At 42.0% G+C, this 16,750-nt stretch overlaps 1 protein-coding gene across 1 annotated transcript in view; it reads left to right on the top strand.

Annotated features, from left to right (window-relative positions):
* The first annotated feature begins 1,976 nt into the window (after positions 1–1,976).
* UBE2D2 (ubiquitin conjugating enzyme E2 D2) overlaps positions 1,977–16,750 on the top strand; it is a 57,948-nt gene continuing 43,174 nt past the window's right edge. The window contains exon 1 of the mRNA XM_040622371.1: positions 1,977–2,460. Within this exon, the coding sequence (XP_040478305.1) occupies positions 2,437–2,460 (24 nt within the window). The 5' untranslated portion in view covers positions 1,977–2,436. The remainder of the gene's footprint in view (positions 2,461–16,750) is intronic.

Here is a 16,750-nt window from a genome sequence, read left to right as displayed (position 1 = left end):
AACTGACTGAGCCACTCAGGCGCCTCTAATATTTTATTTTAAAGTAAGCCCTACACCCAACTTGGGGCTTGAAGTTACAACCCCAATATCAAGAGTTGCATGCTCCACCAACTGAGCCACTCAGGTGCCCCTATGTGTATGTATTTCAAACCATCAGGTTGTAGACCTTAAATATATACAATTATTATTATTATTATTATTATTATTATTATTTTATTTTTTTACAAAAAGCAGATTACCAAATAGTATTATGTCATGATTCTACTTTTTTCAGGAAAAGTATGTATTTATATGTAAGGAAAAAAGACTGGAAGGCATAAACCAAATGTCCAAAATGGTTAATCATTAGATGAGAGTATGGTTGACTTTTATTTCCTTCTTTTTGCTTATCTATATTTCTTGCAACAAATATACAGTTTTTCTAATACAAAAAAACCTAACTGTTTTAGAAAAGATTTTAAATATCTGACCAAGGGGCGTTTTTGTACCTATTCATCACAATTCTTAGGAAGAAAAGATTTGGGACTGTGTAATGTTCCTCTTCACTTTCAAGTTCAAATATACGGACCCGGGACCACTGGATGCAGTTTTTCCCTCCTTTGATTTGCTGTGCTCACGTTGGCCTGCCCTACTGGTCCAACCTTTACTCAGTAGGTGAGGCAGTTTAAATTTTGCCACTGACCTACTGTGTAACATTTGGCAGGATCCTTCCCTTAGGAGCTCCAGTTTCTAAGCCCTCTCTAAATTCGGGTTAGAATCAATGATCTCCAAGGTCCCTTCCAGATAGAGAAAAGAACATAGTTTTAGAATCAGAAAACCTTGGGATGGACTTGAGAATGTGGGTATCACCCACCAGGAAAATAATCCTTATTCTCCAGTGTGTCTCCAGCCAGATAAGTACCTTGCAGCCTAGGCCCGGTCTTGTACCTCACAGGTCATGGCGTAGGGCTCAAGGCACGCTAGTTGTTCGGTGAATTAGCGTTTTGCCTCTACCTCTTAAAAAGCAACTACAGAGGGGCGCCTGGGTGGCGCAGTCGTTGGGCGTCTGCCTTCCGCTCAGGGTGTGATCCCGGCGTTTCAGGATCGAGTCCCACATCGGGCTCCTCCGCTGGGGGCCTGCTTCTTCCTCTCCCACTCCCCTGCTGTGTTCCCTCTCTCGCTGGCTCTCTCTCTGTCACATGAATAAATAAAATCTTTGGGAAAAAAAAAAAAAGCAACTACAGAATAGGTTTTCTAGGCTTGCTCCTGATGGTGATCTGAAACACAGGTTGGTTTTAACCCCTGCACGTTTTTTCTGAGGTAATTGGTGCAGTGCTTGTTTGTAACAATTCACCAAGCAGAGCAAGGTCTGGGTACCTCCCCTACAAGTGACAGGTCTGTGTCTAAGAGACATTCAAGTTGTCATCCTGCTGGGGCCTTGGTTAGAAAGGTCGTCTCAGGGATGCCCGAGGCATGCTCAAGGAAACACTTTCCCAGCAGGTGCCCAGGCTGTTACCACGAGGCTTCTCGAAAAGAATCTGACAAGAACCTCGACTTCAGGCAAGTCCCATTTTTGCCTCTGTAGAGCTGTGTGACCTTGGACAAGTCCCTTCCTCCTACAGACCGTTGCAGTGGATTTAAGTACCTTCTTCCGGGTCAGTCTATGCTATGGCGCTGATCAAGTGATCTGGAAAACATTCGCCTTTAAACGTTTACGGATCTTCGATGACACACGAGTGGGGATACCAGAGGCAAGGGACTCAAGGGTCCCGGCGCGCGAGCATCTACGGCCCGCTCCACGAATCTCGCGAGACCTCTTCCCTGCGCTCCGCGGCGTCATCCTCTCGGCGGCCGTGGCGCCGAAGGCGACGGCGCGTAAGCTACTCACAGGGGCGGCCCGTATCCCTCCGCCGCCGGCGCGGTCCGGCCCTCCCTCCCCTAGCCCGCCAATCCCCGCGCCTCCCGACCTGCCCCTCGGCCTGGGCCCACCCCGCGCTCCGGCGGCCCCACCCCGGCGGCGCCGCCCGCCCGTCCGCCCGCGCGTCCCTCCGTCCACCTGCAGCAGGCAGTCCCTCTGGCTGTCCGACTGAGCGGCGCCGGCCGAGCCCGAGGCCTGGGCTCTTGCTCCCCGGCGGAGGGATCCACGGCGGCTGAGGAGGCGGCGCTGAGATTAGGTGGAAGAGGCAGCTACGGCGGCGGCGGCGGTAGCGGCGGCGGCGGCTCGGACGGCAGCGCATAAAGGGGCCGCCGCCGGGTGATGCGGTGACCGCTGCGGCAGGCTCAGGAGCCAAGTGGGCCCCGGCCCTCAGTCCGTCCTGCCGGACCCGCGCTCCCGAACTCCCCATCTTCTCCGGCCGACCCGCGATCACCGAGGCGGCCTCGCGCCCCCTCGCCCCTTCCCCGTCCCTCCCCTGTCCCCGTCCCCGCCCCGGGGGCCACCGCCACCCGCCTCCCACGATGGCTCTGAAGAGAATCCACAAGGTAAGCGGCCGGAGGTCGGCTGAGGGTTCCGGCCGCTGGGCGGGCCAGCTGAGCAGGCTGCGGCCTGCACTTCCCGCGGTCGCCTCCGCCTGGCTCGCGGCCTCTTCGGACCCGGCTGCCGGCGGCGATGGTCCTGCCGGGCGCCCTTCACACCCCACTCCCAGTGATGGCGCCCGTGGAGGCCCCGGCGCGCAGCCCGCGCTTAGGCCGGAGGTGCGCTCGTCCGCTCAGCGTTCCTCCCTGGCCTCTTTTCTAGGCCCCGCGTGGTATGGAGTCCCAGGGCCTCTGCCCGGCTTGGGACTGCTGCGCTAGAGGGCCATTGTCCGGCCGTGCCGGGAGGGGGAGCTGGGGCTGGGGCGTTGAGCTGCCCCATTGACAGAGGTCGAAAGGGCTCCTCGCCCCATGTTGCCCGTGTCCCCCTGCCCCCCTCCCGCCCACACCCGCCCACCTGCCCTGGTTCCCTCCACAGAACCGTCTGAGCTTGGAGCCCATGTCTCAGGCAGACGGAGGAAGCCTTTTTGTCCGATCCACAAGTATTTCTTGAGTTCACTTACCTCTTGGCGGCCGCACTCTTCGGTCCACTGTACTCGTCCAGAAACTTAGAGTAGGAAGTTCAGAAGGAAAAACAAAAACAAAACAAAAAAAACCCCCATGACTCTTTTGAGGGAGGGGGGAAGTGGAAAGAGAAGCGTTTTATTCTTTGAGGTTGCCAAATGTAGTCAGAAACTACACTTTTACAGGAATGGATCTAATAGAAAAGCTGTTAAAATTTCAAGGGTAGAGGTAGAAACCTGAACGTTGAAAACCACTGAAGGAATTACACAGAGTTTCTTTTTACAGTCTCCATACAATGGATTTTAACGCTTAAATTACGTGAGATGTTCAGGGAGACCCTTTTAATTTAGAAGGAATTTTGCTCGATTTTTCCATTTGAAAGGATGTCTTTGCCCTTTTAGATGAAGGGTTATTTAGTTATTTGTATGAAGGTTTTCCTTGTACTTCTTCTATATTATGGGCTTGGCTTAAAATTCAGGGTCCCCCCAATATTGTAACACTCCTAGTGCCTCTCAGTATCATGTCTTAAAAGTGGGGAAGAACTGGTGATTTTTGTTTGGTGTTTTACTTGGCTATTTGGAGAAGCTCTGTTAAATCTCTAGCCACTTACAAATAGATCCTGGGGTTATCCATAGGGAGGAATGGGATGGAGGTGCAAGGGGAAGAAAATATTCACCTTGTGCTTAACTCAGGGAAAATGCAGACTGTTGGACAATTAAAACACCTCAGTTTGCAGTCGGTGTTCATTTCATTCATGATCAGAGACCTTTAATGTGGAATTAATCCCAATGGTTATTGTAAATTAGGTTAGATTCTTACCAACTTGTTTGGACTTCTCTGATTTCTAACAAATGAAGAAGGGCAGACTTCAGACAGAGTAAATCTTGTATTAAAATGAAGCAGGTTGTTAAAAAGAGCTTGAAACTTCACCGAAGATTTCTTAAAGAACTGTTTAAGGGGCAGGAGCACACTGAGGAATCATCATCCAAATAAAAATATATATGTAGTTTTAAGGTTTTTAGTAGTTAACTGTGTTCTTATATGGTCTAATTGGGAAGTTACCAATGAGGATTGTAACTGTAGAAGACTGTGTTTTTTTGTTTTTTTTTTTTACTCCCCTTCTCCCCCATGTTCTTATTTTAAAAGCTGAAGAGGAGTATATGTGATAACTTAAAGATCAAGAAATATACCCTTTAATCTCTACATTAGTTGATAAGTGTTACATTTTTTCAGAGAAGAAGGTAATTCAAAACATGTATTTTAATCTTCTAATATACTTGCCTCAGTAATGTGGTTTCTTTTGAGTTACTACATATTCTGTAGATCTTCTCTAAAATATCTTCTTATAAAAAAGTTTTAATAGGGAAAATCAAGTTTAGGCACTGATACTTTGAACTTTTAAAACTCAGTATTAACCTTTTCCCCCCTGGTTTATAACCTAGAGCCCTCCTCAAAGTATGGCTCAACTTCTGAGACTGGCAGGGATTAGAAAAATAAAATTTATTTTTGGTATACTAGTCAATAAGATTGTGGAAACAAAATGGATACTTTTCCCTCAAATTTTTTGTGTAATACCAATTTTAAGTTGAATGCAGACTTACCTAGGTATGGATAAGACTAGCCCTTCCTGTCTTCTTTTTGGCCCTAATAATGTATGTATCTACAATGGAATCCCCAAAAAACTTAGTTGGCTTATATAATTGATCTTGGCCTTGAACCTTCCCAATTATCATTCTCTGAATAAATAGTTCTACTTAAATACTCTGTTAACTTTAGATATCATGAACTGCTGTATCTGGGTTCTAATAAAATTTTGCTGATAACAAATTGGACATGTGGCGTCTTTAGGAATTCAGTATCTTGTTTCTTTGATGGGGAAATAGTGTTCTGTGAATTTGACAGTCCTTTAAATGCATTGTCTTTTTGGCAGAAGCTTTTGATGGACTTTATTTTGATACACACTTTAAAATCTCCTGACCTATGCTTTAACAGAGTGTACCGGAGAAGGTCATTATGAATATCCAGTATAGTTCTGTGCAGGGATTGGGACCCTCTGGGCTTGTTTGTATCTATACCAAATGGTCCTAGCCTGCTGTGTTTTGAGGTTTTCTGCTGACTTTATAGGTCTTCAGCTTTGATTTTGATGCTTTGAGTGTCTGCCTCTTGCAGCACCACCCCCAGCCCTTTTCCAGTTGGCTGCATCTCATCTGTTGTGGGCTGGGAAACCAGATCACGGAGCTTATTAAAATTATGTCTAAAATAAGATCCAGTAGGCTCTGAGTGACGAGGGCTTCATGTGTTCTGTGAACTGTGTGGTCTCTTTGACTGATCAGAGACCTTTTTTACTTCCTGTTTTTCTTCTTTTGTTATACAGATGCAGGAGGCTTTGGGGTACTCTTAGAGTGCCATAATATTGAAACACGGGGTTAATTTCTTTATTCTGTGGAAGGGTAGAAGACTGAATGTCTTGATTCTTTGAGGAGTTGAAGACAGACCAAAGTTAGGATACTAAAAGCTATTTTCTTAACAGTCATAGTGCTTGTATATTTTAGTGGTATCCTGTTATTTATAATTAACATTTGGTGTATATGGCTTTAATGCCAGGATCGTCACTTGATTTATTCTGTTTCTGTGATAAAGATTTTTATAGCTAGCTTCTTTAAGACCCCTCAAAAGATACCCCTCAAGAGGGGCGGGAAAAAACCCCACAACCTCAGTAGAACAAAGATTTCAAACTCTGATTTCAACCAAAGTGAGCAAAGAGAATTGGGGGGAACTAGAAATTACATACGCTATCAGAAGAGGGCAGCTGCTATCCTGCTCTCTCCAAATGTTGCTATTGTCAGGATCTATGGGCCCAGTGTTGCCAGATCTTCCTTTTTTCCCCCTTCAAAAGGAAAGCCACAAATCCAGATTTTTGGCAACCAATTCAAATTAAAAACAATAACACATTTCTGGTAGGTTGGTAGGCACCAGTTTAATTTGTGAATTAACCTTAAAAGATTGAGGTTCAGTAAGCAATCAGGAGTATAAGGATTAAAAAAAAAGGAGTGTAAGGATTAAACGATTTAAACCATACTTGCTATCTTTTTTAAAGTTTCAAAAGTTTATTGCTTTATGTAGATGGGCAAGATGAAGTAGTTTTTGTAAACTGTTGATTAACTTCCTTGCTGAGGTTTTCCTTGGTTATGTGTGAGGTCATAGGGAAAGCCAATTTAGTAGATGAGATTGATCCCAGGTAGAAGTTTGTGTCTTACTCTTCATTATGCTCTGTTTCATGTTGTGAATCATCTTTCTGTATACTGCATACTTTCAAAATGTTTTAAGATTGGAAGATTACAAAAGGATGATTCTTACCTTTGTAACACTGTAATAGTACCAAATATAAAAAATAATTATTTTAGAGGTGCCTGGTGGCTCAGCCGGTTACGCGTCTGTCAGCTCAGGTCATGATCCCTGGGTCCTGGATCGAGCTCAGCAGTGGAGTCTCCTTGTCCCTCTCCCTCGGCCCCTCCCCCTGCTCGTGCTCTCTCTCTCAAATAAATAAATAAAATCTTCTAAAAAAGTATTTAAAATACTGTACTGTAAGTGTGATACCATATGTTACATTAGTGTTATTGACGTAAAGGTGAAGTGAATTCCTGTCAAAATGACAAAACAAATTATCAAATTGTTCTGTGGAGTACTGTGAACTTTAATAAGTGGTTTACTGAAAATGGCTGTTTGAATTAGATCTATCTTAGAAAGCAGATATGCCTTCTTACTCCAAAAGATAAGGTTCTTGAAACCTCTGGGAAGATTTCTTTTTTTAATTTTTCATTAAGAAATGATTCTTTGTTTTACATAAGCTCATTGGATTGAGAAACTTTTCTTTGGCTCTTCCAGGTTGCTGTTTAAATGTTAATTTAAACAGCCATCATTGAAGGATAACTGTTAATCGAGGTTTGCTTTAAACTCTCTCAGTGTATATTACTGTATAGCTGACTGACAAGGAGGAAGTTTTGACAAAGTCCAATTCTGGATATTTTAGTCCAGAGAGAGGGCTGCTAAAATATCCTAGGCAGTTCCCAGGATAGGAATACCTGACTCATGCCTGATGCTGCCAGGAACCTCTGCAGCCTCATCCCAGAAATGCAGGAGCATACTTGTTTTTTCTGTAGAAATAAAGTTTTGGTGGTTAGATTCCCAGGCTAACCTTCAAAATCATATTTAACTATGACATAGGAAAATAAGTACCATTTCTTCTGTCTGCAGAGTCAAGTGAGATTTCAATTAATAGAATCATAAAATGTTAGGACTGCAACACATCTCAGAGCTACTGTCTGAAAAGGCCATGCGACTTTCTAGGGCTGGATCAAGAACCTGGGTTTCTTGACTATGTCCGGTGTCTTTTCTGGTAGACCGTATACCTTTATGTAGCTGTTAGGTACGTAAATCCAAAGGATGCAGTCTTTTTCTTTTGTTCAAATAATTGGGTATTCAAACTGTGCCTTGGAACAAGAAGATCTTTTCCTCAACATCTCTTTTTATTGTTGAAGAGGTGTGTATGAACTCCCTTAAAACTATACAAAGTTTGGATGTTTGTCCTCCGTATATCTTTCATCAGAGTTAAATGGGTTTTTTAACCTCCACAAGATTAAGAATCATTGTCTTATGTCCTTAAACACACTGTTTTAATGTGAGTTGGTGACCCAGTTACCTATTCTACAGAGAAAATAGAAATCTTGTATGTGAATTCTTTCAGATTTCCTTTGAGGCCTTTAAGAACAAAAACAAAAACTAGGGGCGCCTGGGTGGTGCAGTCGTTAAGCATCTGTCTTCGGCTCAGGGCGTGATCCCAGTGTTCTGGGATCGAGCCCCATATCAGGCTTCTCCGCTAGGAGCCTGCTTCTTCCTCTCCCACTCTCCCTGTTTCTGTTCCCTCTCTTGCTGGCTGTCTCTCTCTGTCAAATAAATAAATAAAATCCTTAAAAAAAAAAAAAAACTATATAGCTACCATCTTTATAGTACTCACTCAGTTTCAGAATTACTGAATCTTCTGGGACGCCTGGGTGGCTCAGTCAGTTAAGCATCTACCTTCCACTCAGGTCATGATCTCAGGATGCTGGGATCTAGCCCTGCATCAGGCTCTCTGATCAGCAGGGAGCCTGCTTCTCCTTCTCCCTCTGCCTGCTGCTCCCCCTGCTTATACTCTCTCTCTGTCAAATAAATAAATAAAACCTTAAAAAAAAAAAAAAGAATTACTGAATCTTCTGAACAAGCCTATGAGAATTCTGTTCTCCCCAGGTTAGATGGGAAAACAGATGCTTGGAGAAGTAAACAAACTTGCCTATGATTATATGGTATGCTAAGAAGAGCCAGGATTCAGATTCATGCAGTCTTGACTCTAGCCAGACATTACTCGGAATTTACCTTAGTCATCACTCTTCTTCCTTCTTGTCTCTGCAGAAGCTATACTTTTCCCTTTGTCAAGCTAACTTATGCTTTCCTATTCTTCCTGCCAGGTCCTTGCTCTCGAGTAGTTGCCTCTGCTCTCCTAGTTCCAGCCTCTTCTGAGTCCCCTCGACATCCAAGCTTATTCAAGATTACCCCATCCTAAAAAAACAACAACAAAAAACTTTTTAACTTCCCTAGTCCACATCAACTGATTCCTTCCTCTTCTGTATACCTCCTAACTCTGGCATTTCAGTGCCAAAATTCTTTTTTTTTTTTTTTAAGATTTTATTTATTTATTTGACAGAGAGAGACGGCGAGAGAGGGAACACGAGCAGGGGGAGTGGGAGAGGAAGAAGCAGGCTCCTAGCGGAGGAGCCTGATGTGGGGCTCGATCCCAGGACCCTGGGATCACGCCCTGAGCCAAAGGCAGATGCTTAACAACTGCGCCCCCCAGATGCCCCCCAGAATTCTTAAAAGAATAGTCGATTCACTGTTCTGGGACTGCTTAGTAAGGTCACTGGTGATTACTTAATTGCCAGATTCGATGGACACCTTCTCAGTTTTTATTTAATTTTCATAACAGTCACATTGTTATCACTTGTTTCCCTTAGCTTCTGAAGATAAACTGCTGTCTCCTCCTTCATATGTAGTGTTTCCCAACTTTATCAGAATGTTTTTCAAACTGATACTATGGATGGATACAAATAAGAGTTTGTGAAACAGTGCACACTTGGATTAAGATTGACAGCACAAATGGTCGTGGCTAAATTAATTAAAATATGTAATCAAAATATAATATCAGAAGCACAAAATTAGGTAAATTAAAAAATATATTAAGACGAAGCATCATCGTCATTTTCTTGTGAAGGAGCAAACTAAAAATGGTAATTTTTTTAAATGATAAAAGAGATCTTCATCAAGGGCTGCATGAAATGTGTTACTGTATGTTTTCGTTACAGTATAATATGAAAATTTGTTTCAAACAGGTGCACTGTTGGGGCACGTGGGTGGCGCAGTCGTTAAGCGTCTGCCTTCGGCTCACGGCATGATCCCAGCGTTCTGGGATCGAGCCCCACATCGGGCTCCTCCGCTGGGAGCCTGCTTCTTCCTCTCCCACTCCCCCTGCTTATGTTCCCTGTCTTGGTGGCTGTCTCTCTGTCAAATAAATAAATAAAATCTTTAAAAAAAACAAAAAACAGATACACTGTAGCAAAAGAATACAAACTACATATTTGGCTGTATTCATGCAGTTAGGCTATTATCAACATTATTAATTGTCTCTTGGGTAGATATAGACAGGTCACCTAATTTAAAAAAAACATGCTTTGCTCATGTTTATTTCAAAATAATTTGATTTGGGAGGCTTAAGAATCAAAGGACTTTTTTTTCTTTTTTCTTTTTTTTTTTAATAAATACTTTTTTAAAAAAGATTTTACTCATTTATTTGGCAGAGAGATAGAGCCAGAGATCACAAGCAGGGGGTGGGGGGTGGCAGAGGGAAAAGGAGAAGCTGGCTCCCTGCTGAGCAGGGAGCCTGACTCAGGGCTCGATCCCTGGCCCCCAGGATCATGACCTGAGCTGAAGGCAGACGCTTAACCAACTGAGCCACCTAGGTGCCCTCGAAGGATTTTTTAATTTTAAACTTCCATATTTTAGGGACAGCCTGGGTGGCTCAGTTGGTTAAGCATCTGCCTTCAGCTCAGGTCATGAACCCAGGGTCCTGGAATCAAGTCCTACATCGGGCTCCTGGCTCGGTGCGGAGCCTGCTTCTCCCTCTGCCTGCTGTTCCCCTGCCTGTTCTCTCTCTCTCTCTCTGACAAATAAATAAAATTAAAACAAAAAACCCACAACTTTTTTTTTTTTTTTTTTAAGGAGCACCTGGGTGGTGCAGTCGCTTAAGCATCTGACTCTTGGCTTATGTCATGATCTCACATTGAGGGGCTTGAGCCCTGCATTGGGCTTCGTGCTCAGAGCAGAGTCTGCTTACGTGACTCTCTCTTTCCCCCTTTGTCATGCCCCCCCTCTGTGTTCTCTCTTTCTCTCTGGAATAAATAAAATCTTTAAAAAAGAACTTTCGTATTCTAGTTATAACTCTGAGGAGTGGGTTAGTGTAGTCGGAATACTTAATACATAGTAAGCTTTAATTAAATCTCAAATATATATTGAATTAGGACAAGAAACTAGATAGATCAGTGGAGTCAAATTGACAATAATATCCATGATTAAATGCTGTTTGTGCATCACAACACAGATGAACATCGTTTGCTTTATGTTCTAGATTCTTGAGGCAAATTATTGCCTTAAATCTGTAGAAATTTATAGTATTTCTTAAAAGCATGTATTAAAAGTGATTAAAATTTAGGACAAAAAATATTGCCACTTTTATTCCTGTAATACATATTAGTGTTTCATGAGAAATACTGCTGTAATTCAAACAGTTCTAATTGATCCTTTTCAGAATCATTTTCCTTTACTCTTTGTGCTTTTCCTTATACAGAATGTCTTCTCACCCTACCCCCTTTCTCCTGAATTCTTTATTCATCCTTGGAGACCCAACAGAAATGGCTTTTCTGTGTATCATGCCCCAGGCGTGCAGGCAGTAGGGTTCCACTGTAGAACTATTTCTTAGTATGTAGACATGATTGATTATTCTCCTCATCTGGACTGAGCTCTCCTGGGCAAAGTCCTTGTCTTACTCATTATATTTCCAGTGTCCGATGCATAGTAGGCATTCAGTTTTTGTCAACAACATTTAGTGAATGTTGACAGCAAGTGATATGGTGAAAAAAATGGGATTTTGGAGTAACATGCCTGTTGAGTCTGTGCTAGCCCGTGGCCTTAGGCAAGTCATTTCCCTGATTTTCTTCAGCCTCAGCTTCCTTGTCTGTAGAATGAGGATAATGTCACTTATCCTGCAAGCCTGTGGGGGATGAGTAGAAAGGAAATATGGATTACATAAAAGGTAGTTTTTAATAATATCACTGTGACTTAACTGCCACAGTTGCAAAGTTGCAAATGCAATACCTAGAATATATTTTTTTAGCCGTTTCAGAGTAAGTTGTTGACGTGATATTTCATCAACCCTAAATACTTTAATGTATATTTCTTAGAAACAAGGACATTCTGCCACATAATCACAATACAGCCTTCAAAATTAGGAAATTTCCATTGAGGTCTTACTGCCGTATAATCCTCAGACCCCATTCAAGTTTTGCCAGTTGTTTTATAGGAGAAGATCCAGTCCAGAGTTACTTGTTCCATTTTGTTATCTATATGTGGTCTCTTTTAATTCCTTAGCCTTTTCTTGGCTTCTTGACCTTGACACTTTTCAAACATTAGACTCCAGTTGTTTTGCAGTGTCCCTCAGTTTGGGTTTGTTTCCTTATGATCAGATTAGGTCATGGGTCTTTGGCAGGAATGTCAGAAGCAATGTTGTGTCGCTCTCTTTCCATCCTATCAAGTGGTGTGTGATTTTAGTTGGATTCTTCTCGTTGCATCCTGTCAAGTGGTATGCAGTTTCAATTTGACCCCTTACTGAGAATTTTCACTTCCATTCATTTTTTGATTAAGGTAATGTCTACCAGGGTTCCCTACTATAGAGTTAATTCTTTTTCTTTTGTGATGAATAAGTAATTTGTTGGGAGATACTTTGAGAATATGTACTTATCCTATTTATATTACTTGTATATTGCTAGAGAAGAAAGTACCCCAAAACTTAGCTACTTAAAACAAACTTTTATTACCACACAGTTTCTGAAGATCAGAAATCTGAGAATGGTTTATAGCTAGGTGATTCTGGCCCAGGGTCATTTTTGAGGTTGCAGTCAAGCTGTTGCCGGGGGTTGCAGTTCTCTGAAAGCTAGAAGATCCCCTCTAAGTTCACTCCCATGGTTGTTGGCAGATCTCAGTTCCTTGTGGGTTATTGGACTAAGGGATTCATTTCCTCGCCACGTGGGTCTCTCCATAGAGCTGCCTGAGTATGCTTAAGGCATGGCTTCCCTTAGAGTGCCCCCAGAGAGAGAGCGCGTGAGAGCAAGCAACCACGGTATCTTTTATAACCTAATCTCAGAAGTGACATACCATCACTTTTGCCATATTCTTTTGGTTTCATAGACCACTCCTTGTACAACATGGGAAAGATGACTAAAGGGTATGAATACGAGGAGTCAGGGATCATGGGGAGCTATTTTGGAGTCTGGGTACCACACCATTATGCAAAAGTTTTAACTTACTAATTTTTTAATGTATATTTGTATGGAGTCATGATTTCCTATTTTATTTAGGTGGATTATAATTTATTATCATTTATTTTAACGCTCAAGTTTGTTTGGTTTGTTTTTTTTCTTATCATTCTTTGGGTACTTTATTTTGGTACCACAAGATAGCTCTGGCTTTTTCTTTTTTACCCTGCTCTAGCCTTGTAATCATTTCTTTTTCCAAGGATTCCTAGTTCTGTTTACTGGAACTATAGTTCCAGTTCTGTTTACTGGAAAATAGTATTTAGAAATCAAGATCTGGATGCTAGGTGTGCTCATTGCTCTTGGAATCTCACTGCTTTCAGGGTTTCTTAGTGTAATCAGTGGATGTAGTTAGGGAATATGTGTACGTATGTACAGATACACACGTACATACAGTACACACATTTCCATATACACTTTTTATATGTAAAAAAAACCCATGAGTTCACATTGGTACTTCTAATTCCTGTTTGATATCGTAGGGTTCACCCTGTATTTCTTCCTTTCAGTATTCCTTTTGTTTTTTGAGATATATTTATTTATTTGGGGTGGGGAGGGGCAGAGGGAGAGAGAGGATGTCAACTGGAATCCGCACTGAGTGTGGAGTCTGATGTGGGCTCAGTCCCACAACCCTAAGATCATGACCTGAGCTGAAATCAAGAATTGGATGCTAAACTGACTGAGCCACCCAGGCACCCCTCTTTTGGTTCCTAATTCTTTTCTTAAAGTGAGAAACCTGGCTTCTGTTATTCTTTATATATTTACTCATTTGATCAATTTCCCAGTATATAATCAACCTCCCACTGCTGTAGTGCGCCTGCATAGATACCATTCTTGCTCTTCCTTCCCTGGGTATGCCGTTAATTGTCCTGACTTGGACATCCTGCACTGGATCATGCCCATCCCCTTGTAGATGTTCTCAGAATTATTAAAAAAAAAAAAAAAAAAAGGTAAAATAAAGGGCTTCTTATTTGGCATAAATATTTAGATAAAAACTATTTAAAGTAATAGTGCCAGTCATGTAGAACATTACTTAAAATAGATACAGGAAGTTCAACCCAGTAATTGTAACCACATAGCACTTTTTCTAGTTAGGGAATATGGCCCTTCCTTCCTTCCCTCCTTGCCTCGTTCCCTTCTTCCTTTTTGCTTCAGTTTTATGCTTTTATTTGATAATCAGCCATTAGTTCTCATCCACATTAACTGTTCGTAGATTTTTGAAAGTGGTGACAAGTAACATAGGTAACTAGTGTATAGAGCTTGTTTGGCAAATCTTCATCCTGTTTTCTGGACAACTGCACACAGATACGGTGTGAAACATTCCTTATTCCTTTGGCACAGATAGCTTTGTTGAGCCTAGTATCAGTGTGCACATCTGGAGTTCCCATCTCCTTCAGAGCAAGTTTCTGGATCTCCCTCCCTGCCCAAGGGGCTCGCTTTTTGAAACCCACTCCATTGACGCGCTTGTGAATATTGATGGTATATTCTCAGGTCTCTACCTTGTTGGTGACAGAATGGCCCTTGTTGCCACCCTTCTTTACAGGAACCATTCTGCCAGGCCCTGATTGGAAAGGGAGAGCACAAGGTATTGTGGGGAATATGGCCTTTTCTACAGCTATTCTTGGAGTAAACCAAGGCCATAATTTTAATTTAATGTTATTCTGAGTTAATTTTGATAACTCTAGTATCCTGTATAAATACACGAGTCTCTATTCTTAGAAATATTTGGAAACAACTGTAATTAAAGTTCTGAAACTTATCTTTTATTATGAAATACTTTATGCAAAAGTATAAAAGATTTTAGACGCTGATATGATCAACTCCTGTGTACTTACTATCCAATTTAACGTTCAGAAGAATTACCTCATTTAGCTCTAGTGTTAAAACTTACTTAAAACTAGAATCTAGTGTTAAAGCAATAGCTTCTCTCTCTCTCTTTTTTTTTTTTAGTATATTTTTTTATTGGGCACCTGGGTGGCTCAGTCGGTTAAGTGTCTGCCTTCAGCTCAGGTCATGATCTCAGGGTCCTGGGGTGGAGCCCTGCACTGGGCTCCCTGCTCATCACGGAGTCTGCTTCTCTCTCTCTCTCTGCCCCTCCACCTGCTTGTGCTCACTCTCTCTCTCTCTCAAATAAATAAATAAAATCTTTAAAATATATATATGTATTTTATTAAGTAAGCTCTGCCCATCATGGGGCTTAAATTCACAACTCTGAGATCAAGAGTTACACACTGCATGGACTGAGACAGCCAGGTGCCCTGATAGCTTCTCCTTTTAATTTTTAAGCTTAACATCTTTGCATATTTAAAAATACTATTTATGTTTTGATAAGGGTGGTTATTGTAGGTGATGGAAATTGCTTGTGGAACCACCCTACTTCACTTATTGCATGAAGGCAATAATATATCATCACTCAGTTTAGTAATAGGCCAGTTTAGTAGTAGGCCAGATAGTTGTATCTTTTTTTTTTTTTTTAAAGATTTTATTTATCTGAGAGAGAGAGAGAGCGCGCACACACAGAGGGAGAGGGGGAGAGAGAAGCAGACTCCCGCTTGAGCAGGGAGCCCAATGCAGGGCTCCACCCCAGGACCCTGAGATCATGACCTGAGCCGAAGGCAGACACTTAACCCACTGAGCCACCGAGGCGCCCCAGGTTATTTGTATCTTTAAGCATTGTGCTTCACTTTTGTTGACTAGAAATAGTAAAATCTGTTTTGTGAAATCATTGAGCTTACTAGCAGTGTATCATACATATTCGTGAGCACTTTCTAAAAGTGTGAATTCCCATGATATTTAGTATATCTATTTCAAGAGTGATTTGAAACCATTTTCCAAATGTTTAAAACACTGATTAAGTTGGTTTAAAACAATTCTAAAAAAGTAGAATTCTTTCTCGAAACAGAAATAGTTATACCCTTTATTTATCACTACAGGACAAATCTTGAATAAATAAAATATATTTAATGTACAGTGGCAATCCCAAAACATTGCGTATGCAGTAATTTATTTTTCAGTATGCATGTCTTATTTTAGTTCCTCTTTTGTTGAATCTACAACTTGTTGTGGAAGTGAAATTGAATGAGGTCACATGCAACATTAATATAAGGTTAAGAAAAATTGTTCAGACTTTGAGGAACAACTTGAAACTGTTTATTGGCATTTGGAAAGGAGTTATTAGTTTCTTAGCCTGAACTGTGGACATGACCTGACCTGTAATCGTAGAGTCTGGGGTGAGGCTACTACTGTGGCACTGTTTTTACTTTTATAGTCAGTATTTTCATTGTCTTTTAGCTTCCAGTATTGCTGTTAAGTCCAAAACTATTCTGATTCCTGATCCTATATATGTGGCCAGTTTCCTTTCTGGAAGCTTATAGGTTTTCTTTGTCCCACCTGTGGGGAAATTCCATGATAAAGTGGTTGTGTAGATCAATTTTCATTGGTTTTGGTGAAAACTCAGTTGGTATTTTTGAGATTTATAAGATTTATTTATGTATTTGAGGGTTGGGGCAGAGGGAGAAGAGACCATCCTAAGCAGATTCCACACTGAGTGGGGAGCCCCACGTGGGGCTGGATCTCACAACCCTGAGATCATGACCTGAGCTGAAAGCAGGAGTCGGACTCTTTTTTTTTTTTTTTTTAAAGATTTTATTTCTTTATTTGACAGAGATAGAGACAGCCAGCGAGAGAGGGAACACAAGCAGGGGGAGTGGGAGAGGAAGAAGCAGGCTCACAGCAGAGGAGCCTGATGTGGGGCTCGATCCCATAACGCCGGGATCATGCCCTGAGCCGAAGGCAGACGCTTAACCGCTGTGCCACCCAGGCGCCCCTGGAGTCGGACTCTTAACCCACTGCACCACCTAGGCGTCCCTCTAGTTTTTTAATTAAACTGTCACTGGATGTTGGACTTCCTGGAGTACTCTTCTGCTTCCCCTACACCCTTTCTACTTACATGGATTTGCCTGTTCTGGACATTTTGTATAAATGGAATCATACAAGGTGTGACCTTTTGTGTCTGGCTACATCCAGGTTACAGTTTATAGAAACTATATCCAAGTTACAGT

The sequence above is a fragment of the Ursus maritimus genome, unplaced genomic scaffold, assembly GCF_017311325.1.
Source record: "Ursus maritimus isolate PB19 unplaced genomic scaffold, ASM1731132v1 scaffold_5, whole genome shotgun sequence".
Lineage (NCBI taxonomy): Eukaryota > Metazoa > Chordata > Mammalia > Carnivora > Ursidae > Ursus > Ursus maritimus.
This window is presented reverse-complemented; position numbering and strand designations above follow the sequence as displayed.